Consider the following 26390-nt stretch of genomic DNA (forward strand, 5'->3'; position numbering starts at 1 on the left):
ACATTTTTATATAAAACATTGATGAGGTTCGGACTGAACGGGAGGGCGATGAAGATGATCAAGGCGCTATATCAAGAACCGACAGCGAGGGTTAAGGTGAATGGCAGCCTGACGGATAGAATCAGATTAGAGAGGGCTACCAGACAGGGATGTTGTCTCTCACCAACGCTCTTCGCCGTTTTCATAGAACCACTGGCACAACTGATCAGACAGACCGAGGACATTAAGGGAGTAAGGATAAAGGGAACGGAATATAAACTAGGCCTATTTGCGGACGACGTGATAGTATACATGAGGCAACCAGACAAGAGCTTCCCGGCACTGATGGATCTACTGAAGGAATATGGCCACTACTCAGGATACAAACTAAATGTGACAAAGACACAGACCTTAGCATGGAACTATACCCCAACGACGGAAATTAGGGAACAGTACGGGATAAGATGGGACATGGACAAGATTAAATACTTAGGGGTGAACATCACAAGAGGGGTGGGGAAACTGTTTGAGGCGAACTATACACAGATAAATCAGAACATCAAGAGAGACTTAGAGAGATGGACAGTAATGCCCTTGGACTTCAATTCAAGAATAGAGGTCATTAAAATGAACATACTATCAAGGTTACTGTACCTGTTCCAGTCACTACCGATACAAATACCACAGAATCAATTCAGGGAGTGGGACAGACTGATATCGAGGTTCATATGGGCGGGGAGAAGACCACGGGTCAGATATAAAACACTACAACTACCAAAGGAAGAGGGAGGGATGGCAGTACCCAGCCTACAAGATTATTATTATGCAGCGCAACTGAGAGCAGTGACGTGCTGGTGTAACGACAAATATGAGGCAAGATGGAAAGACATTGAAAAAGAAGGGGAGGGATACAAGATACAAGCTCTGGTGGGAGATAGGGAACTGTTCAAAGAAAAAGAGGGACTGTTAGATCCTATCACCAAATGCACCTTGACCATATGGAACAGAGTAGTAAAAACACACAAATTAGAGAAGCAGTCAGGGGTTCTGAGATGGATAGCACATGACAAGAGATTCAAACCAGGGAGGCTGGACCATGGATTCAGAAGGTGGGAGAGGGGGGGGGGGGGCAACAGCAATATGCAAAATGATAGAGAAGGGGGAAATGCAAACACTACAAAAATTAAAGGAGAAATTTGGACTAGAAAACAAGGACCACTTCAGATATCTACAGATTAGAGATTACTATAATAAAGAAATAAGAGGGGACAAGGAAGAAGAACAGAATGGAATAATTAGGATGATAGTAAGGGCATACGAAGGAGGGAAAGGAAGGGTAATATCAGCACTGTACCGGGCTATAATGACCAGCAAGGGACACACGACCGATTATATAAGGGAGAAATGGGAGAGAGAACTAGAGATAGGAATAACAGGGAAGGAATGGGGGAACATATGCAAGGTGCAACATTCAACAACAGGATCGAGGATTTGGATTTGGAGTTTGGATGGAAAAACATAATCAGATTCTTTATAACCCCAGAGCTGAAGGGAAAATATGCACCAACACAAAGAGCATGCTGGAGGATGTGTGGGAAGGAGGGGGCAAATCACACGCACATATTCTGGGGATGTCAGAAGCTGAAGGGGTATTGGGAGGAGACAGGGGAGGCAATGATCAGAATATTAGGATACGGGTTACCACAAACAGGACTGGTGCTTTACTTAGGAGACCTGACACACGAGGGAATACAAGGGGGGGACAAATATTTAATAAAGATAATGTTGATAGCGGCCAGAAAAGCAATAACAAGACTGTGGTACAAAGAAGACCCACCGACAATAGCACAATGGGTAGGAATAGTGGAAGAGATACAGGATATGGAGAGGATAACACACATGCTGAGCAGGGGCGGATTTAGGATTGTAGGAGATCCGGGGCTTAGCCCAGATGGGCCCCCTTTTTTTTTTAAATTTTTTTTAAATTTTTTATTTCTTTATTATTATTATTATTATAATTTTTTTGTTTTGTTTGGGCAGGCAATGGGTGGTTTGGAGGGGGCCAGGCACTACCCCCTCCACGACAGATTTTTTTTTAATTTAATGAACCTGTACGTGCAATTTCCTGCAATATAGAGCCTTCAATCTTGACCAATAAAGCTGCTCTTTTCACTATAAAACTCAGTTAACCATAACGTAGTTATGGTTCGATTTATATATTGGGGGGGGGGGATATATCATATTTTTCATATAATCAAAAAGTGGTGGAGCAAGATCATACCTTTGCTCCCCCAAGTTCAATAGTGGGAGAGCAGAGATGCTCCGAATGCTCTTATGGCCAGGCGTCTATGATTCACTGATACAAAGTAAAATAGTGCAGTGCAATAAAATAGTTAGTAAAATAGAATAAAATAATGCAATAGTGCATTGCAATAAAATAGTTATCATCGTATTTAATCGGGAGGCCGGTAAGGAGTGCATTACAGTAGTCGAGTTGGCTTGAGATAAAGGCATGGATCTGGTTTTCAGCGTCCTTTTGATTTATAAATGGCCGTACTTTAGCTATGTTTCTAAGGTGGAAGAATTAAGTTTTTGTCAACTTGTTGATTGTGATTTAAAGCTTAGGTCTGAGTCTACCATAACACCAAGACTTAACTCACTCAAATACAGTTAGCAGCTGGATAGACCACAGATGGAAATTAGCTTCTGCTAAATCTGGTGCAAACATATTTTCATGTAACAATGATGAATTGTAAAAAAAAAAAAAAAAAAAAAAAAAAAATTTTAAATAGATTCGGGGCTTTTCAGAATACATCCGGGGCTTGAGCCCAGGTAGCCACCCCCTAGCTCCGCCCCTGATGCTGAGGTTACAGGAAGAGAAATTTGGAGAAAGATGGGGAAAGTGGGAGGATTACAAGGGGAACGAAAACGACATCACAGAGGAAGAACCAAATACATCACAAGAGGGCGAAGGGTAAAGGAGGAAAGAGGTTCAAAGAGGGTCTCTGAACCCATGTCACACACTTAATGTTTTTTTTTAAGATAAGACAATTGTTTTATGTTTTTTCCACTTCATTATTTATGTATGTGAATATTTGCTTAAGTCAGTATTTTTTATTTTTCGTCTTTTGGGTATTACATTTTTTCTTTATGAATGAATGAATGAATGAAAACTTTATTTAACAGATTGCTTTATTATTTATGTCTGTTTAATAGTGTTGTTGATGTTATTGTATATGTTGTGTTGTTTGTCTATAAATGTTCAATACAAATTTAAGTTTAAAAAAAAGAAGAAACAACACACAGGAAACTGTGAGCTAAATAAGACTGTATATCTCTTTACAGGACGTCATAAAACCCCCCACCAGGACAACTGTTTCACTCTTAGTGTGGGAATCTCTTCTGACTATATACTCAGGGTAACAGACAATGGAGAATGTTAATGTACTCAGCACCAAAACAAAGACCAAAAGTCACACCTCAGTGTGACTAGCTTATAGTAGAGACAGCTGGTCTGACCAAGACCCCAGACTTGCTCTGGAAATATATCTCAAGAATCCTAGTATTATTTATCACAACTATATCACATTAATCTGACTTATTAGATAAAAAGGGATATTTGAATGTCATTAGAATTTCAACTGTCTATGAAGATAATAGAACATGTTCTTCTACTTCTCTGTTAAAATGTTTATATATATAAGTATGGAAATCTCAGTATCCATAAGTTCAGTCTGGTAAATACAGGTTTGTGTTATCTTATATAGAATGTCTGGTATTGAACTATAGGTAACGAATACATTGTTTAAATTCTGGATATATATAATTCATTACACTAAAGATACACCTTAGAAATGTTTTATTATTCAAATGAATCATCCTCTCATGGGGGGAGAAGCCAGCAGATGCCACAGTCAGCAGGACGCCAGGTGTAAAATGACATGACCGTATTTGGAAAGACCGGCCCAGGAGGGAGACAATGTTTTGGATGTAACTTTTGATTGACCAGACAAGGCCAGGCAGTGTGTGATGTCATAACCACTATAAGACCCACATTTAAAAAGTATTAGAGGTTAGGTCAGGCACCCAGTCTGGCCTCCTCCGTCCCCATTCTTCAGATGACAATATGGCTATGTGTGAGTACCATTCTGCTTTGAATGTTTAAGTCTGTGAGGTCATTCTAATAGACCAGAAAATTGGAAACCATGTATTCATATTTGTTAAATGATTAATCCCTGTATGTGTGCAATCCTCTTCTCCGCTTGGGCCTCAGAAAATAAAGCAATGGGTTAATTCAATATCTGTTGTGGACTACAAACTCATTTGGGGGGAAAGCCTATTTCACCATTCTTCTCTCCATTCAGCAAACTGTGTATACTGTAACTAACCTAATATATTTACATAAGTTACGACAAATGGTACGCGTGACCCGTTCTGCGCTGCCCCGTGGTGTGCAGTGGGCTTGGCGCATGGCCGGCTGCCCAGAGCCGCGCGCCCCTGCTCACAGGATGCATGCAGGATAAAGCCGGGTTTGATATGTTCATTAGAGGGGTTACAGTTGCAGTGTTTGCTGTTTGAGTAGAGAGGATGGATGAGGTTGGTTGAGTAGTCGGGTGGGGCCCGGGGGGGAGAATATGGTTCGGCATACGGGGATGGATTGGGGCGGTGTAGATAGGCTATCCATCGATGAAGTGGCGCACTTGTTGTCCCGCAGCCGTGTGACTGCTTGCTTTGGTGGTTGTGTGGTTGTGCAGGGCAGGAGTTCGCTTCGGCCCCCTCACTTGGGGTAAAAAGCGGTCAATGCGGGCAGCGTGTTTTCTGCCTGCCTAGGTGAGGGGGGGATAGGAGTTTCTTGTAGAAAACTTGCACGATCAGCGGTTTTTGCAATCCAGTTGGTGCCTTGAGGGAAAGCTAGTTTAGAGGCGTAGTTAATTCGACGGACTACTATGAGAGTATTTTGCCACGTTTTGATGTGGGAGGTTTAGGTTATAGGGATAGTGGCACGGATTAGAGTAAAATAATTATCCCTTTGCCTGGTTAACGCGTTCCAAAGTCTGGTGGTTTTGGGTGCCGGGAATCGCGCTTTTTTCTCTCACTCTCTCTCTTTCTCTCTCTCTATCTCTCTCTCTCTCAAAAGGAGGGCAATATTCCAGGTACACTAGCCATGCGTTTTGTGCAGACTTTCAGTTCATGAGGACAGGGTAAAGGGATCCATATTAAGTCTGTTTTAGATGGCTGGAGATCGGGTGCTTTGGGGGCTAAATGACTGCGATTGGGCATATCTAAATTAGGCAATACCGAGGGGTAAAGCGGGCGGCGGCGGCTGCCAGTTTAAACCAAGCGTCGTGTTTTTGTGGGGATTAAAGTCATTTAGTTTTAGACCACCTGAGTGTTGAGAAAAAGCGCCTACGTTATGTGTGTGTATGTTTATGTGTAACTTTACGAGAGGTCCGACCGGCTCCTCGTGATGCACTGTTCTGGAACGAATCAAACTAGGAGACTTATTAAAGTAGAAAGGCACTTGAAGCATTTGTTGTTTAGATGCATACTTTGGAAGTTGTTTAGAGGTATAGGAAGATTCGCTAGATGCTGAGCGGACTGAACGAGGGGGTCGGATCTCGGAGCGCATGTATAACCCTCTATGTTATGTATAGCAGCATGGTACGCAGAATCCAGCTTTTTAAGCAGGGAGGAAGGAGCATGCATATAAATCACATCGCCATAGTCTAATACAGACAGAAATGGAAGAAAAAGCCCAGTTTAGGCCTAAGTTTTCTCAGTAAGTTCCCAATATGTACATCAAATAATAATAATAATAATATCTTAAATTTATATAGCGCCTTTCAGGAGACCCAAGGCGCTTAACAGCTAAGGGAGGGGGACAGGGAACAACGTGAAAGAAAGAAAGAAAGAAAGAAAGAAAGAAAGAAAGAAAGAAAGAAAGAAAGAAAGAAAGAAAGAAAGAAAGAAAGAAAGAAAGAAAGAAAGAAAGAAAGAAAGAAAGAAAGAAAGAAAGAAAGAAAGAAAGAAAGAAAGAAAGAAACGAAATAAAAAAGGGGAAATCAGGCAGAGTAATTTACAAATTTGGTGAAAAGGTGGGTTTTGAGTTGGGATTTGAAAGAGTGCAGGGATGTAGCACTACGGATGTTTGGAGGGAGTGAGTTCCAGAGGGTGGGTGCGGCCACAGAGAAGGCTCTGTGACCAACAGTCCGCATGTTGGTGGTGGGGATGGAGAGGAGACCGGAGTCAGAGGACTGCAGCCTCCGGGGCGGGATGTAGGGATGGAGGAGGTCCGCTAGGTACCAGGGGGCAAGGGAGTGAAGGGCTTTGTAGGTGATGAGGAGGATCTTGAAATTGATGCAGGACTTGACTGGAAGCCAGTGGAGGTGGATGAGGGCGGGGGTGATGTGGTGCCAGGACTTGGTGCGGGTGAGAACCCTGGCAGCAGAATTTTGGACATATTGTAGCCATCTTTTCATCAAGCCATTTTGACAACCTAGGATGGCTTAGAGTAGACGACAGAGTACAGCAACTTGCAATGGGCCTTGTCTACAAGATACACTACACCACTAAGATACCCATGTACATGTAAAAATTCTTCCCAAAGGTCAGTGAATTCCATGACCACAATACCAGAGGGAGTTCCACAAATCAAGCCTACATTCAAGCCTAAAATATGGCTCGTGCAGGCCTTGAATGTAAAGTGGTGGACACAGGACAAGACAGGAGTTTATAAAAAATAACAATATTTATTTGAACAGCTATCTAAATGGACAAAAAGAGTGGGAGCTGGGTGTTCCAGACTCCAAAGTTCAATAACAAAACTAATGCACATAGGCAAAAGAGAACAAGCCAACAGTACAAGTGAAGCAGTGAGCAAAATGAGGTCTTCAGGTTAGGCCTCTGGAGAACCAGTGACGAGCGTCAGCTGCGAGAGAGAACGAGTTAGAACTGAGCTCTGTGTAGTGGGGGCTCTGCAGCCTGCACTCTGCTCTGCTTTGTAGGGCGTGGTGCCTCATCACCACACCTGTGATAATTACAAGAACGGCCATTTTAAACAAGCAAAATGACAACAGAAAGAAAACAGAAGAGTGTGTCAATTAAACCACCAATTAGTGACAGCACACTACAACCACAATGTGAATATGCACCACAGACAGTAAGTATCCCTCCACCATGTGAAAGTAATACGTAACAATGTTCAACCCAGATTCGGCTCAAACAAGGGACTAAACACGTTTTGCAATTATGCTACAACAATGTGGAACGCCCTACCCACAGCCGTAACATAATGTGAATCCTATTCCCTACCCTCCTTCAAAACCGCTCTCAAGGAGCACCTACGGGTGGCTGCAATTAGAAACTGGCCCCGGTAAATGTCCAACCCCCCCCCCCTGCCCCCCCCTCCAATGTAGTTTCTTCCCCTTCGAATGTATATATTTTTCTTTTAAGATCTTTCTCTTAAACAGTACTGTATATTGTGTATATGTCTTGTATGTCATAAATGTCTTGATGAAACAGTACTGTATATTGTGTATATGTCATGTATGTCATAAATGTCTTGATGAATTGAAAATGGGGGACAATACGAAAGTCTTTTTCTGGTCTGCATCTTAACAATTGTTTGTATTGAGCTGTACTGTATTGTACCCATTCTGCAATCTGTTAATACAGTTGTCAATCAATCAATCAATCAATGAAAGAACGTGAAATTTACATGAACATTTAAATTTACGGGGTATGTGTATTACAGAGCTATGCCTCCACCTGCATATAACCCATATAACTGTATGATAGGATGTACAATAATGCTGTATATATTTATTCTTACATATATATATATTAGTGTTGTCAATCGATTAAAATATTTAACTCGATTAATCGCATGATTGTCCATAGTTAACTCGCGATTAATCGCAAATTAATCGCATTTATATTTTTTTATTTTTTTTCTACCATAAACAGATCTTTTTCAAGTTCCAAGTTTTAATACTCTTATCAACATGTGAGTCAACAAATGCTTGCTTTATGCAGCCATTCAACACAAAAGGATGACCCTTGTGCATTGCAAATTTGCATCAAATTCAAAACAGAGTGATGCACAAAATAACTTAAAAGAAAATAATAATTTAAAACAATGAATAAAGTGTGCATGAAATAATAGGGGAAATAAAACGTTAGGAACTTGTTACATTCACCCACACAAGGGCTGAGTAATCACACACCCCCCCCCCTCTCTCTCTCACACACACTCTCCCAGCTCTTTCTCTCTTGCCCCTTCCTCATCTCTCTCACCCCCTCTCTCTATATCTCACACACACACACACACACTTCAGAAACAAACATAGTATCAATGAGAGCATCAATAATACACCTGAGTGAAGTCTAGCAAATTTTTTAATTTATTTTTTAAGTTAATCGTGAGTTAAAATAAATAGTGGCGTTAATAGAATCGGGCGATAACGCGTTAACATTGACAGACTTAATATATATACTTAGTGTCTTTATACCTGTATCACTGTACATATTAATACTACAACTTTGTACATTCATCTGTTTATCACTATACTCAGTAGTACTCATTTATATATTTTATATCCAGTAAATCACCTGTACATTGAATATTGCTATTGCACTTTACTGTTACACTCTGGTTGGATGCCAAACTTATTTTCATTGTACTGTACTTGTGCCGTATAATGACAATAAATTAGAATACAATCTAATCATATCATACTTCAGATAGCATTCTGAGGTATGGTGCAATATTGCATCTGTTTGCCTTTCTTTGCTCTATGTAATGAAAAGGGCTGTTTGTTGTTGCATAAGCCACACATCCTTAGTTACACGTTGTCTTCATATTGGGAGCACATGCTCAGGGTTCTGCTCATCTGATCCACTGTTTTGATTCATCGTTCGGCTGTTGTGATTCGCTCTGTCAAAAACGTTTTCTGTCAGCATGACAGTGTTTAACTATTACATCAGAGATCATTCGGTCCAGAGCAGACCAATGTTTTTTTTGTTCATTCATTCATTAAAAAACATACTGAAGGAATTTATGCCATTATGAGATCATGTTAAGAGTGCTCAACATTCTAATCTCATATGAGATTTTACACCTGAAAGAGATACATCTTCACTCACATCATCTGATCAGGCACCTCCTGTGAATGGCTATACATTCTGTACGTCATGTCAGTGTCATTTGAAAAGCCTCCACGACGTCTCGTAAAAGGGTGTGTCAGTGTGGACTTAGTCTTGTGGCCAATCATTTCCCCTCCTAGTGTAGATCATCTTTTTATTCACATGATACACATACTTCAGCAGACAAAATGTGGTGAAATGCATACAAAATTACAATACAGATTTATCTTTTACTGGATTATAGCTGCTCATTGTAATTTGCACAATTGCTTTTATTCAAAAGAAAACTCACCTGAATTTTATGTGAGGGGACAAAATCAACAGAAAGTTCCAGTGGCAATAGGGAATATGTTTGTAAATATCCTACATACATATATATTTTCCAAAATAACACAGTATAATCAAATGCGTCTTCATTATGTTTTACTGAAGTATAACTTTTGATACGATGTACAGTTTACAACCATTTCCTCAGTAGAACATATGATGACATCTGATGATACTGTGAGCTTCCTGTTTTGGAAAAGGACACGTATTATGGGTTTTGAAGGCTAAAACACTTGCCCCCATTGGTTTGTATTGGAGCCTGGTGAGATGATGCAGCACAGTGCTAAGTTTCGCAATAGAGTAAAGTGATCAGTGAAATGATGGCCTGTACTAGTCAACATCATGTCAGACGTTTAAATAGGGCCTGGGTTCAGAAAAGGTGAACCTGTCCTTTAAGTCAATCACTAATGGTCATGTAATTTCACATTTATTTTAAATACAATGTAAATAGTTGTAGTGATCAATCATGAAGTGGGACAGTTTGGTTCTGCTTCAGCCCCCAGTGGTCAAATCATACTTATGATATCAGTAGTTCTAATCAAGGAATCTAGGATATGAGCAGTGGTAGAAGAAGTACACAGTTCCTTTACTGAAGTAAAAGTAGAAATACCCAGATAAACAAGTACTCTGGTAAAAGTAAAAGTCCCCCATTCAAATTCTACTTAAGTAAAAGTAGAGACGTATTTGCTATTGAATATACTTAAGTATCTAAAGTAAAAGTATGCATTCTACATGACGTTTGTGTATCCCAGTGTTTGGGAGCATTCAAACCTTGATCCATTGACCTCTATATGTTATGTTAAAGTGGTATGTGGTCCAATTATGCTGCTCTGATTAAAGGTCATGTTAAAGTGGTATGTGGTCCAATTATGCTGCTCTGATTAAAGGTCATGTTAAAGTGATATGTGGTCCAGTTATGCTGCTCTGATTACGTCCTCTTGAAGTTGACAGGCTTGCAATGTGAAAGTATATAATCTTCACACATATTTTATTTTGTATATAATTTTTTCTACGCAAAATCCTTTTCTTGAAAGTAACTAGTAACTGATGGGTTCAGATAAATGTAGTGAAAAAAAAATACTCACATAAAGTACAAGTAGCTCAAAATTTTACTTACTGTAAATACAGTCCTTTTTACTGTCCTATACTACCATGCACTCTTCCTACTATACTAATGTCTTATGTCTATGCACTCAATACTGCAGCACCCAAGCTTAAGCACTGTTTGATCATTGTTAATCTGCTGACTTGTCGTACAGAACTTATAAGTCGCTTTGGATAAAAGCGTCAGGTAAATGTAAATACGTGAGTAAAAGTACTTAGTTACTTTCCACCACTGGATACGAGTTACATGAGCCACTCCCTTCACTGCTGACCGGTGCTGGAAGCACTGTGCAGGATCAAAAGAGAGTCCTGGCACACGCTCAGATAAGTTAAGCAACAATTCCCTCTCGATATGACCACGCAATACTGCCAATGATTTCCTGAGAAAAAAAAACACTTCCCAGTCCAAATACATGATTGCTTTATTCCCATTGGACAAGGGTTGCCGAGCAACTCTCATATGGAATTTGATGTTTGATAATACATTTCCATTCGTAATGGATGCCATTAGATTACAACACATTGTTCCGCAGTAGTACCCATTGTAACACAGGAAAACACAGAACTGAACAGTTGTGTTGCTTGGGCGGGATAACGTCTTTACCTCCAAATGAAAACGAGAACCGAATCTAGGATCTCAAAAGGCATGATGTAAAACATACAGCGTTAATACTTTTTTAATCGACTGCTTTACATCTACTCCTGAAAGGCCCTTTATTCGTATAGGCTCTGAAGGCAGCATCAGGTAATGTTTTAGAGTACATTTTGAATTGGAAGAGGAAGATCAGCATTGGGAGATCATGAAAAGCGTTATGAAATCTATCGCTGTCTATTTTCAATAAACTACCTTTTGAGTACTTATCTAGAAAAAACATTCAGTAGTGCTCTTTTTTTCAGAGAATACAGTATACATAGGCTACGTTCACACTGCAAGCATTAAGTGCTCAATTCTGATTTATTGCTCAGATCAGATTTTTTTGTTTGGCTGTTCACATAATTTGTACAGCACATAACATGCTTGTGAACTGACCTGCATGCGCAAATGGAAAATAACGAAGATGAAAGTAAACGTGTAGGACACTGAAGTCACAGTATAAGTTGATGTGCCGTGGAGGCCAGCTAATTTGTAAGCAGATGATAATGGGGGCGAGGAGGAGGTGAAAGAGAGCTATTCCTTCTTAGCAATTTGCTTTCTAAGGGCGGCTACGTGGCGTAGTGGGCAAGGCGTTCGCCACGAATGACGGAGACGCTGGACTTGCCTGTTCGAGCCCAGCGCTCCACATTGCTTTCAGTTTAGCTGGTCGTTCATACTAATACACATTGGCCGTATTAGGGGGTGGGAAACTGATGGGTGGGGATCGGGCGTTGTGGACAGCGACTCCTACAGGTCGGTTGGTGCGCCTGCGCAGTAGAATCAGGAAGTGTCGGGGACAGCGTGAGCCTCCCACGCGTTACTCCTCGCCACTGAGAGATCGAGCTGCGCAGGTGAAAAGATGCGACTGCTGTTACCTCAAGTACCGGAGGGGACTTGTGCTATGTATGACTTAGTCCACATTGCAGCCGGCTTGTGGGAGGCAAGAAACAGCGTTCGTGACAGGGGAGGGTTGAATTGGATGATACGAAATTGGGATGGGGGAAAATATAGAAAATGGGAGAAAAAGTGGAAAAAAAAAATTTGCTTTCTAGCAGCCCGGTTATGACATGTCCCCTCAAGTTTCGCTTGTACAGAATTATTACTCCAAATACCTGGCTATAAGGTAAACACATCATTGTCCCTCCACTGACCACCTCCATCACAGATCTTTTCCATATTTGTATTGTGACAAATATGACTCAAGTCAGCGCATAAATGTGATGAACGTCAATCTAGAGAGATGTAAACGTAGCATGATTTCAATGAATGCGTTGCAAAAAATCAGACCTGTATCTGATTCAGAACCACGTATGAAAGTGGCCCAAATCAGAATTGAAAAGATGAGATTCAATGTGATTTGTGCTGTTCTCACTGTCGTGAAAACCCCCCCAGATCTGAGTCACATATGAGCAAAAGATTACGGGCCACTTCTGCCTGCAGTGTGAACATAGCGATTTTGTCCAAGTGACCAGACCATGGCAGACCATACCCTAGTGGGTAACACTTTATAATAACACTCAGTTATAAGACCTTTATAAGGTATTTGTAGATAATGAAGTAATCATTAACAAATAATTTATATACATTCGTAAATTATTATTAAATCATTTATAACTATATTTGTATTTTATTTTTTTATTATTTTTTAAACAAACATATAAACAAACATGACAACACACGATAAGATATACAAGCATTAATTGTCAGGGCACATCCAATGAGATCACCTTTTGGTTAGTTGTTTTATATAAGATATACCCATAATACCTGTTATCTAAAAAAAAAACCTACACACATATGCTCAGCTCGAACCCCCCCCTCCCGGACCCCACCTTGAGAAGTACCTCCACTATCCCTCGCACCTAACCAGACACTACCATTATAAGCTAGCTTTTATTCTCTCCACCACTTCTAACCACATTGACATTTTGGATTCATTGAGACCCAGATTTCTTGCTGTAGATATTTCATGGTAAATTACATCGAGATATGTAAGAAACCAAACTTTACGGCACATTTTTTCCGGTTGAAACCAGCTATATAACTATATTTGTATAACATTTACAAATTAGTTCTACATTATTTATAACTCATTATCAACATTGTGTGTACTTGATTTGTTCATCATTAAATAATGTTGTTTAAAGTGTAGTAAATGATGGAATAGATTTACCAACAAAAAAGGTGTTTAGCCTGCTCATACCTTAAAAGTGTGGGGCAGCACAAATAACTTGGCTCTGCTAATGTATCGTGCTTCCATTCAACAGACGGCAACACACGTCGAAGTCAAGTCTCACTGGCGTGATACTTCCTCTACATACTCTGTCAATACCTGGCCAGGGTACTCCTGGGTCCTAGTGCCCCCCATGTTACACTATATGTTATGCACATGTATTTTATATGTTAATAAAATTGCATTTATCTATAATCCTAATTCTGTCACTGTTTGATATCACAAAGAAGGGTGTATCCGAAAGCTGTCTACGACATTTGTAACAGGTGATGAAAAAGTAAACAAATTATTAACTGCATTAGACATTTGTTAATGATGAATAGGCTTCACTTCAGATTAGGGCACACAATAGCATCTGCAAATGATTTATAGATGTTTTATGAATGTCTTACCAAATCATTTGTTGAATATGAACAAATAAATGGAGGTACAGTATAGTCGTTTTTTTATATCCATTTTTCAAAGCATCTACAAATGTGTTACTACACATTAAACAACATGATTTAATGATGAACAAATAAAGTACAAACAATGTTGATAATGAGTTATAAGTAATGTAGAACTAATTTGTAAATATTATACAAATATAGTTATAAATGATTTAATAATAATTTACGAATGTATATAAATGATTTGTTCATGATTAGTTCATTATCTACAAATACCTTATAAAGGTCTTATAACTGAGTGTTATTATAAAGTGTTACCAAAATGGGAATAAAAATAAATCATCTATGCCACAACAGACAATAAAACATTCAAGTGAAATTAATATACTTTCTTCAGTTTGAGTGAAGACTAGCCTTCCTAACAGCTACTCCCATTGTGGTTATTGTGAGATGTGATAATGCAGTTTGAGTGAAGACTAGCCTTCCTAACAGCTACTCCCATTGTGGTTATTGTGAGATGTATATGATATGCTAAATGATACAGTGCCTCCTCGGGCGTACAAGTGAAAGGAAAGCTGTTGGGAAAATGGACTGGTCAGGTCAGGTCTGCCGCTCTCTCCTCCAGCCCGCTGCCCAGCAAACCTGTCTAGAAGAGCGGCTCTCAAGAAGGATGCCTATTCATGACCCCCCCAACATTTACATTTAGTCATTTAGCTGACACTTTTATCCAAAGCGACTTACAAGTTTAGTAATAGGTTTGCCATTGTTTTGCCATGTTGACCTTTCGGTATGTTAAGGCTAGTTTAGCCGCTAAGCTAAAGCATTTAGCTCAGTTGACCTTGAGGTGGTTAGATTAGCAGCTAGGTGGAAACGCTTAACTAGGCTAGGATAACTGCTAAAATATATGTTAACTAAAGCCAGTAAGGTAGCATGGTTAGCACTGGTTCACCCAATTTGGCCTTAGTGTTAACTGTTAACTTAGCTAGCTGCTGTGTTTCTACCACAGGTCCATGTTATCCGTGTGGGCGAACCAGACTGATGAACTTTGACAGCTAAATAATTACTTTTATTATCCCTTTTAGGCGTTTAGATTTAATTGTATTAATAACTGGAAGAGAGGGCCATAGGCTTCAACTATTCATTATTTCACAAGAAAAAGACTAGTCTATACCAAACTTGAGATTGTAAAATGATAAAATGTATGTATATGTTTTTGCTTCTTTCAGGGTTATGGTGAAAATAAATCTACCACTCGAGTACCACCTGGAATTGAGGCCTGTATTTCTCAAGTGTATAGAGGACTCCCTGACTGGAGACTCTGTTGAAAATGTATTTTGAAGCAAAACAGCAAACTGATTCCACATAATACTATATTACTCTGAAGGGTGCTCAGTACACGCAGGCCCAATTTTAAAGGTACTGTAAGTGTATTTTAGTTTTTTTACATGTTCAAATAATAGCTCTACATTCCGACAGCCATCACTGATATAGATTGTCTGGTCAGTAACATGGGTCCCAGTCCCTCCACTCTGCAGTAAACAGAAAATACATTTGATCCAATCAGAAGAGAGAACTCCACATTGCAACAATAGGCTGACAAAAATAAGAACTAAAAACTAGTTTTAAGCAAATACAAGTAAAATAATCTGCCAGTGAAATAAGCTAATTTGGTTTGGCAAGATTTCTTGAAATAAGTGAAAATATCGAGGGTTCTCTCTCCTGATTGGATAAAGTGAGAACGGGATACCAGAAAATGTATTTACTGTTTACTGCAGAGCGGAGGGACTGGGAGACCCATGTTACTGACCAAACACTCTATATCAGTGATTGGCGTTGGAATATAGAGCTATTTAACACTTATTTTAACAATGAAATATCACTTACAGCAACCTGTTAAGCGGCCGTATTAGATCCGCATGTGGGGTATCATTGGAAAGCCACAGTCATTGGCTACAACCCTGTCCAAAATGTTTCGAGATCGCCAAATGATTGACGGAGCTAGAGCCCCAGGAGTCGGGGGTGGTAATGTGTACTTTGGCATGCCGCGCACAGATTTTGTCACCTGAAGGGGCAATCGACAGGCAACAAATAGGGCTTTAATTCGATTTATATATTGTATTAAAAAAAATGCACACCGAGCCGCTAGAGGTTGGCAAAGTGGTGTGTCGCGAATCGTCCTCAAGAGGGCCCACATGTGGGCCCTTGGATGTTAACCCTTTGGAGGCCAAGACCTGAGATATCTCGGGTTTTAATTGATATTTATTTTATTAGCTATATCCATTCATTTTTCATCCATCCAGCCTGACGTTATCATTGGGAATGGGTCTGAGCTCGCAAAGGGCAAATACCGCCGCCTAACGTCTCCCGGATGGTATTGCACATCATTGGAATCCCTCTGGCTGGGGCTGTGCATCGTTCTAAGAAGTCCGGTCCAGGTTTTATTTCTCTGGCATGCAGTATCGTTATAACAGATGGACTGGGGACACTCGGAGCAGTGTGGATTATGTGTTCTGGACATATAACGTTGGATCAATAAACGCAATCAATATTTGGAATGGCGATCAGGAATTGGATTAATCTTTTTGCACTACATCAGATGTGAGGTAAGGACTTTATGTTATGAATCTTGGGTTAATCCGATGTTTCTTTCACCGCCATCGGAGCGTGTGTGTGTGTGTGTGAGGTTCGCGCCGACCAAAGTACAGAGAAGCGATTTTTCAGACCCCGCTTCTGTTCGCGCATGATGACACATATAATATCGATAATCTAGCGTTTATTTGAAAACGATTCATAAATCAAGCGACAAATGGCACGATTTCTAATGAAATACATTGAAGCTCGATTTGCAGGAGTTTATTGAGATTAGACAGAACGCTCTAGAAATATATTCATATTCATCACGGTATAAAACGGAAATGTATGTATGAAAAAATTATCAGTTTCGTGCATGTTGACTGGAAGCAACTCACTGACGATCAACGTGTTATTTAGATCTATTGCTATTATATTTTATATATTTTAAGCACTCGCAAGTAAGTCCTATCCTACATTGGATAAAGCACTGGCGCTGAAGCGCCATCAGCGCCCTCTGCTGTTGGCCCCCAATGAGTTAAGAGGTTAATGTTGTGTTTTCTTTTCCAAATGTATCCAAGAGTAAAGACCTTAACCCTATCAAAGCAGCAGTCAAAGTGTATATTTTAGATTATATGTACACTTGATCTCAAGAAGGTGCTGAATGAGCTCAGTGTGCGTAATCAAAATAACCTCAATGTTTTCATGGTGTTATTCACCGGCACAGATGCAAAATAAAATCATAATTTATATTCTCCTTTTTTAAATTATTACAATTTACTCAAGCCTAGTAACAGACACAATATTTCTGACACTGGGAATACATAACCCCAGGTCCCTAGATGTTCCTAGATACCAAGAACATGCAAATTGACCTTGTAGAAGTGGAGCAATCTTCCATTTACTTAGGCATGTACCTTTAGGCAAAATCTCTAAAGACATTTTGGAACGTTTGCCTGGGAACGGTTGACATTAGGAATAAGGCGGAATGACAGCAGAGCAATGTCCTCCGAGGGGAATACATATTTCGAAAAGACATGGAAACAATGTCTACTACTTTTTTTGGGTTGTCTTTTCATGGGTCGCTGCGCACAAACCTCTATAACCTGTTTGCTTTTCCTCCCCCAGTGAAGACAACAACATCGTCTCTCGGTTGTTTCTCAGCGATTGGCCGTTTCACACGCCCATCATTCCCGTCTACGCAAGGCCACCCAATGAGCTGCGCGTGGAGGAGGGTCATTCCATCCCTGAGCAAAGTCCATTTTCCCAGTGATCGGACAAACGCACCACACGCCCGATCCACACTTATCTCGTAGGCCGCTAGGAAATCCAACGCACAGAGAAAGAAAAAGATAGGAAAAAAAGTACACAAACAGCTTTGTCGAGAACCATATATTTTCCTTTCTGACCACGACTAATCTTTTTAAGTATAAATCCCCTCTCCACACCCCCCCCCCCCACACCCCACACCCCACACCCCAGAGGGGAGGCTTGCTCAGAAGCCGTAGGGTCCGACGATGATGGTGAGTCGCAGCAGCGAGCTGGAGCGGTAGTTGAGGGCGTTGTTGTGGGTGACCATCTCCAGGTCCACCACGTGCTCCCGGGGACCCGTCAGCGGCTTGGTCATCACCAGCATGGCACTGACGTTACTGGAGCGCTGCAGAGGGTGTAGGGGGTCACACGGAACAGAGAATCAAAGAAGAAGACTTATACTGCTACCTAGTATCATGCTAGTGTGTCTATATACTACTATGCACTCAGAGTGTAACACTCAAGCTCGATACTATTTGACGAACAACGCCGCTGACCCTTAGCTGCCAGAGATGTTGCTGATTTGTTTTTATAAGTCGCTTTGGATAAAAGCGTCAGCTAAATGACTAAATGTAAATCTAAATGTGAAATGAATACTAATAATACTAATAATAAACATGCAGCCCAAAGTGCTTCACAGCAGTAAAATAGACACAAATGGACATCAAATAGACAGGCATAACATTTGCGTAAAATGTACAGAATAAAAGCAATGCATAAAGTGCAGACATAAAATAGACAGAATAAAAGCAGTGCTGCAATATGAGGGTTGTGTGTTTCATGTAAATACGTTTTAGGATAAAACGTAGCATTTGAGTCCGCAACTGGTGTGCTATTGTTAGCTTACAGAGTTGTACATATGTGGCATGTAAACCAAGGATTTTTTTAGTCCCTCTCTTCAGTCTGGTATTTTTTCTTTGCTTAAGGGTAAAGATAAAAAAATAGCGGGTGGCAAGTTTTTCGCACGTAAGCCAGAGCCGTGGATAAAACCAGTTTTTTACACAAACGAGGTTATCGGCTGTGGTTGGCGTGCAGGATGTAAAGCTATTTCACTACAGGTGTATGTGCTTTCATTTAGCGCACTATACAACTGGTGTCACGGCTCTGCCATTTTTATTGCGTCGTATCAGGGGTGAGGTGGTTGAGGGGGGTGGACAAATAAACCCCCCCCCCCCAGATATAGTTATATCCTTTACAAAGCTGATTGGCTGAGAGGTTGTGCCTTTCTACCTATCAGTCTACCCTGTCTCCCACACCATTTACATTTACATTTTATTAGGATAGTGGGACACGGGATTTCCCCGGCCATTGAAGACGTCACAGGTGCGTTTTCTTATTGGCCAAGAGACATGTCCGTGAGTTACAGGGCCTGTGCTACAGACCGCTGTAATTGTAAAGGATAGATGATGCGATGCAGTCGAGACTGTTGGTCCTTCTGCTCTGCTATCTAACACTAGTGTATATTGGGCCATTTTGTTTACTTAGTCCAATCTGTTACATGAACCTTTTTCAATTGTTTCACTCACGTTGAGGTCTCTCTTGGAAAACCACTGTCTTCCCCTCTTTCTTGTTAGAAATTCGCTGTCACTGTTCTCGGGTTCTTTACGAGCATACACGCTGTTTCATAAATCAGCGTTTGGTCTTACGAGACCGATCAGCGCTGGCCCAGGGTGTTTTTCAATGATTGAATCCGCCTTTTGGGACCGGCGCGCCTTGGTTGCCCAACATCATAAAAACAGCGTTTTTTTATGCGGTCGGCTGGGAAGGAGATTTTTATCTCTACCGAGCGCCAGTGCACTAGGTTAGACTTGAGGACTCGCGTACTGACCGTCTTGGTGGCGCCCCCTGTGATGTTTTGGATCGACACGCGTACCTACCCCCCTCTTAGGACTGGGGGCGCGGCATGACAAGGGCACAGGACTTGTCTTGGTTGCGCCGGACCGGATCAGTTTAACCCGTTGTCCGCCGGGGCGCAGACAAGTTCTGGTACCCCGAAGGACCCTGAGCTTTTCCGGGGGAAAAAAATGCCAGGGCGGCCGGACGTCACAGGGGTTGATGTCATGAATGTGTGTGTCATATAGATGCCACTACGAGTTGACCTTAACAGTGGTGTGCATTGGTCCATACTATGTTGTACCTTTTTGCACAATGTTAGGTGGGTTGGTCCTTCTCCATTCGTTTCACCCCTCCCTCCCTGCTAAACCGGGGATGAGAGGGGGCTGTCGGGGAGGCTGCTTCTGTCAACTCCTCTATGCATCCCTGTGTAGGTCCTGGTCCTCCAGGCCCAGGTCGGGCCCTGCCCTCGTTGACCTGTTGGCCTGGGTTAACCCTTTTTAAACCTGAAACGCCTTGAACTGCATTGTATATAGCCTGTGTATACGCGCAGTTATGTTTCCGGGGTTTCTTAATGGGTTAAGGGAGCAACCATTTTCTGTTAATAAACATAGGGGGGTGGTTGTCTCCCCGGTGTGTTGGTAGCAGAGTCGACTCTCCGGTTGAGCCCGGGTCTGACCCCGGCTGCCCGAGAGTATGCCCCTGCATGTTTCATGACGTCTGCCAATTGTGTCAAACTCTTTCTCTGAACCTCGACTCCGCAGGATTTATAAATTGGCGGGCCGGGTTCGTGGTGGAATCTGTTCGCTGGCGGAGTTGGCTAACGTTGGCTAACGTTCGTGACCCCATGAGATTGTGACATGGTGCACGACATACCGAACACCCTTTCCGCCGGGATACTGTTCTTACAGTTAGCCCCTTAAGCGTGCCTGTCTAGTCCGCAGTGCTCCGGGCGCAGGTCGAGTTCTGCTCTTGTTAAGACCTGTCGGCCTGGATTGAGGGATCAACCTCCTTGGAGGGTTGTCTCCCCGGTGCACCAGCTGGCCCCACGACATTGTGGGGGGGAAGCCTCCTTGGAGCGCTTCGGAGCGGCATGCCAGGTGGAGAAGGGCCTTCACCTATTGTAGGCCCTGTCCGATACGCTGGCGATGTGGGGGGTGGTGTCACCAGTGACCGTCTGGTGGGGTCTTGATGCCGCGGCCACGCTGACCTCGCCAGGCCCCTTTTTTGGGGGGTCCTGGCCCCTGGGATGTGGCCTGGGGCTGGGGCCTCCTCCGCGGCCCGCTGCTACGGCCTTGCCACGGGGTCGGGGCTTTTTGACGTTGTTGGGGGCTGTGACGTGGGTATTTTGCTTCACGTCCGTTCCCTGGTGGCGTGCGGGATGCGCGACCGAGTAGTCGCGGGCCCTTCTAAACAAAGGTAAGCCCCACGGTCTGCTCACCCTGTGCGTTTGAGGTACTGTTCCCTCTTCGCACAGTCGGGTCCGGTCTCCCTCCCGTCCCTCACTAGGGGGGGCCCGGACCCTCCCCGGATTCTGATGGTTGTAGGGGACCTCAGCGGGTACATCTGTCGGGCTCTCCGCTCTGCTCCGCTCTTGTGTTCCAATAGAGCAGAGCGTAAAGCCATATGAAATATAACGAAGGTTATCCTATAACCCTAGTTATATGAATATGGCGAGCGCTCTGCTCTGACTCACTGAGGACACCATGTGTCTTCCGTTTCGGCGGTGAAAGACTGGGGAAGGAGCTGGTAGTATGGCCATGGCCCCGCTTATATGTGAGCGGATGTGGCAGGTGGTGTAGGTGCGTGCATGTGGTTGAAAGTTTTCATGATAGCATATGCTTAAAGGGACAGTTCCAATAGAGCAGAGCGCTCGCCATATTCATATAACTAGGGTTATAGGATAACCTTCGATATATACAGTATATATATTTATATTATTTATATATATATTTTGGTCCACCGGCCCCACCCTGAGGAAGAAGTCCCCTCCTTCGTTGCCGGACTTGATGCGGAAGCTGTTCTGCATGTTGGGGTAGACACTGGTCGCTTGGATCTGGAAGATATCTGCAGGGATGGAGCGATCTGAGGTGATACTCATGTATTTGTAGACGATGGATGGCGGCAGACTTCTACACGTAGTCAGCGACTGGCAGCTGCAGCGACTGTGGGCAGAAGTACATTTGGTTGAAGAGGAAGGTTGGACATTTCTTTAAGCCTATCCTATTGATTACTCATTGATCTCTCATTGAACCACCTCTTGGGACAATTTACATGTTTTCACACCAGTGTTTTTGTACCTGAGAACCAGATTCTCATTAGCAATGCTTGTACCTAAACGGACAACGTATAACATTAAGTATATCACGCCATACGTACCTTATGCATACTGCACCTGTATACTGACTTACTCATAGTAAATTTAGATTATAGTGTCTATTGTAACTATATTTATTGTAATGCAAATATAACTAATAGGGCATCATCTGCACCTTGATTTACACTGCCTACTTGCTCATATGCGTATACTCAGAGTTAATTATATTGTTATATTGTTTACACTGCCCACTATTTATTATTTAACTTTTCTACTGTACTATAATTGTATGACCTGTATCATGTCATTCTACTATTTCCATGTAGCTACCTGTACCTCCCCTCCCCCTCATGCTGCTATGATGCCTGAATTTTCCCACGGGGATCAATTAAGGAATATCTTATCTTATCTTAAGTCAATGGGGGACAAAACAACATCTCTCAACATTGATTGCAAGCCATCCTATATATTTAAAAAAAAAAAATAGCAAACATCCTGCCTATAATAGAACTGAGAAGACATGTACGACTATAAGAACTATAGAACTATTTGGCCTTATTTCACTCTGCTCACATTCATCTTTTAGTTGGTGCTGCATTCAGTTTGTTGAAACTCCTCTGAGAAGAGCAGAGGAAGCAGCTGCTCCACATATGGTGTGACCTCTGACCCCGACTGGCAACACAAGTCAAGTCAAGTCAAGAGTTTTATTTGTCACGGCATACGAGTATACAATGAAATGCGGGTGGTCTTGCCCGCAACAATGTGCATAATACAATAGTAATATATAATAGAATCCAATAGAACGACATTGTGTGTGTCACCATGTACAGTATGGCTCGGCGGCCAGTCAAACCAAGCAGTCAACATGTACAGTATGGCTCGGCGGCCAGTCAAACCAAGCAGTCACTATGTACAGTATGGCTCGGCGGCCAGTCAAACCAAGCAGTCAACATGTACAGTATGGCTCGGCGGCCAGTCAAACCAAGCAGTCAACATGTACACTTACACTACAGTATGGCTCGGCGGCCAGTCAAACCAAGCAGTCACCTAGCCCCTTTCGTGACTGCGATGCACTGTAATCATAACAACTACTACTTTTTTTTTTAATGTATATTCCTGTAGTTTTGACCTAACCAGATTTATCATGACATGAGCGTTACTACTATGAACAAAACAAAGCCAAGAGAACAGTTTTGACTCTTCAAATAAAGTGACTATATTTATTTTTCCAAATAAATATAATTTGAGTCAATCACAAAAATCCGTCAATGTCATTAACAATGTGTTTCCCTGAACAATGAGTGAACTAAAAACCAACAGGTATTGTGCTTTGTCAGCAGATTTGACGCTATAGGAGAGGAGACTGTTGTGGTCTTGGTCCATGAAACAACTATTACTTGGCATTTATAGGACAGCACGCCTCAAAAAGAATTAAATAAACCAAACAAACATCACAGGTGTGTGGCCAAGTTCAGCTCCAACTCCATAGTGAAGTTCGCAGATGACACGGTGGTGGTGGGGCTGATCTCGGACAACGACGAGAAGGCCTACCGGGAGGAGGTGGAGGTACTGGAACGCTGGTGCCAGGACAACAGCCTGCTCCTGAACATTGGCAAAACCAAGGAACTGATCGTGGATTATAGGAGAGGACAGCAGGGGACACACACACCACTGATGATAAACGGGGCTACCGTGGACAGGGTGAGCAGCTTCAAGTACCTGGGGGTCCACATCTCAGAGGACCTGACATGGTCAACACACATAAGCACAGTAGTAAAGAAGGCGAAACAGCGTCTCTACCACCTGAGACAGTTAAGGAAGTTCAGAGTATCGGGGAAGATACTCCAGTCCTTCTACTCAGGAGCTGTAGAGAGCATCCTGACCGGAAACATCACTGCCTGGTATGGAAACAGCACGGCACAGGACAAGAAGGCCCTACAGAAAGTGGTGCGCTCAGCCGAGCGTACCACGGGTATTGCACTACCCCCCCTGCAGGTTCTATACAACAAGAGGTGCAAATCCAGAGCCTGCAGGATAATGAAAGACCCTCACCACCCCAATAACAGCCTGTTTCAGCTGCTAAGGTCAGGCAGACGCCTGCAAATCTCAGCTACTAGGACAGAGCGGTTTAGGCTCAGCTTCTTCCCCCAGGCCATCAGAGCCATGAACAATGTACATTGAGTGCTCAGAACATTGAACTGTCCACACACAAGCACACATGAACACACACACGACACGCACACTGTGCACGCTCACACACGAGCAGCCACTTAACACTTTAACATGAGCGGGCACACACTCATGTCGCACACACGCACACTTATGGCCAAAGGAAAGGTCACTTTAAATTAGAATAACAGGAACAGTGTATTGCACTACCAAAGCTAACTAGCATGTCACACATGCGCTGTAAATAACTATGTACAGATACCGAGATGTCACTCCATGTTACCTGCTATCTGTTACTGCACAATGTTGTTTCTTCTTTTGATTCTATTATATGTACCACTGTATTGCACATCGTTGCGGGCAAGACCACCCGCATTTCATTGTATACCTGTATGCCGTGACAATTAAAACTCTTGACTTGACTTGACTTGACTTGACAGGTCCATATGTCCGTGGTGAAACTTACGTGCTGTGATTGCTGGCTGCTTTGTTTTTGATTGAATTGATTGACAACTTTATTAACAGATTGCAGAATGGGTACAATACAGTACAGCTCAATACACACAATTGTTAAGGGGATGCAGACCAGAGAAAGACTTTCATCTTGTTTACATCAGGGTCCCCCATTTACAATTCATCAGGACATATATGACATACATGACATACAGATAGACAGTACTGCTACATCAATGAATTGTCACTATGAATTGAAAATGGGGGACCCTGATGTAAACAAGACAAACGTCTTTCTCTGGTCTGCATACCCTTAACAATTGTGGGTATTGAGCCGTACTGTATTGTACCCATTCTGCAATCTGTTAAATAAAGTTTTCATTCATTCATTCACGTGTCTGGTGCGCCCAGCCATCACAGCGCTCCTACTGTAAAATGCGGAAGCAGCCATTTTAGCGAAGGCTAGCTCAGTTTTACTCGTTTATAAAAATGATTTAAAATGTTTATTAGCAACGCCGAGCTTTCAAACCCCGCCGCATGTGTGTGTGAAACCCTAATGGAACGCTGGGTACCTTTGACATTTATATCTGATATATTTTGGACCCACCCCTAGCTTTTAAGCAGTGCTTGATGGTGCACATTAACCTGGCTACTACGGAGGAATAAGTGACTGGGGCTACATTAGTTAGCATCCAAGCTAGCCTGATAACGTTAGTTAGAAACCAAGCTAGCCTATGTCAGCCTGCTCAGTGCTTACCTGGCCAATAATGTGGTCCTCCTCCTGGACAGATAGATTTGTTAAATCATAATATCCACAGTGGTGTGCTGTGCTGGCTGCTGGTCCTCAGTAAAGGTAGAAAAATAAGTTGCTAATAAAGTGATATATGCTTCATTGCATATGCCAAAGTGCCCGCGAGGCTAACCTCGTTCCCAGCTTCATCTCGTGAGATACCGCGAGGCAAGACGTTTGGTCACGTTTGCTTTTAATGTGATTTGATTGGCCACTATGGCCAGACGCGAAATTAGCATATATTCCCCTTACCTAGACCCAACTGGGCCATGGACCGTTAGGAGCTAAGTAACCTCGTTCCCAGCTTTATCTCGTGAGAGGAGCTAAGCCCAACCCAGCTTGAATCTTATTGGCTAATAATGAGGTAATAGGATGAATAAACAAAAAAAACTGCCTGACGTCTACTCCTAACCTCGTTCACAGATTTATCTCGTGAGCCTCCAGGCTGGCAGCTGCCTCAGTCAGTGACAAAGTGTTAGAGAGAGTGGGCGCAGTTTCGCTCGTTAGGTTAATTTCTCCAGGAGGGAGAAAATTATTATAACACAGAGATGAAAAATAATGATTTTTTAATTATTGTAAACTATAAAAAAAGAAAATAATAATAATTATTTATTTTAATTTTTAATTATTTTGGGGAAGCTTGGCTTCCCTTGGCTGTCATGAATATTCGCCACTGTATGTCATGTCATTTTATTGTACTTACTCAGGAGCATTTAATATTACCTAAACATAGAATCCAGGCAACATATTTGACAAACATTTACCACAAAGTTCCAACTTCTCAAAATTCTTCTCAAGAGTCTTGCATCTTGAGATTGCACAGATGGACCGAGGCTCAAAGCCAAAGATCCACAGTGGCGCGGTGGAACAGGGGGGAGTTAACTCCACCCTGTTTGTTTATGTCTGTGGTTTGGCTGTCTGTTGTGTGTTGTATGTTGTGTATGTATGTGTTGTTGTATGAATGTTGATCCTTAACTCATTGACCACCACGCTGTTTCCCCATCTCTACTCAATGGCGCCAGCGTTATTGGCAATTTTAGCGATGTTTGCGGACCCATTGTGTGCTCTGTTTTATAGCTATGGAGACAATAGTATGGCTCATTTCACAGGCATTGTTCATAGTCCAACACTAACTA

The 26390-nt window shown here is 42.2% G+C and overlaps 1 protein-coding gene across 1 annotated transcript in view; it reads right to left on the reverse strand.

Annotated features, from left to right (window-relative positions):
* Nucleotides 1–17870: 17870 nt before the first annotated feature.
* LOC311231314 (EGF-containing fibulin-like extracellular matrix protein 1) overlaps nucleotides 17871–26390 on the reverse strand; it is a 274116-nt gene continuing 265596 nt past the window's right edge. Inside the window, exons 8-9 of the mRNA XM_084317859.1 lie at nucleotides 21498–21690; nucleotides 17871–18038 (exon numbers count right to left, since the gene is read on the reverse strand). Of these exons, the coding sequence (XP_084173985.1) occupies nucleotides 17877–18038; nucleotides 21498–21690 (355 nt within the window). The 3' untranslated portion in view covers nucleotides 17871–17876. The remainder of the gene's footprint in view (nucleotides 18039–21497; nucleotides 21691–26390) is intronic.

The sequence above is a fragment of the Notolepis coatsorum genome (assembly GCF_963971535.1).
Source record: "Notolepis coatsorum genome assembly, chromosome: 7".
In the NCBI taxonomy this organism is placed as follows: Eukaryota; Metazoa; Chordata; class Actinopteri; order Aulopiformes; family Paralepididae; genus Notolepis; species Notolepis coatsorum.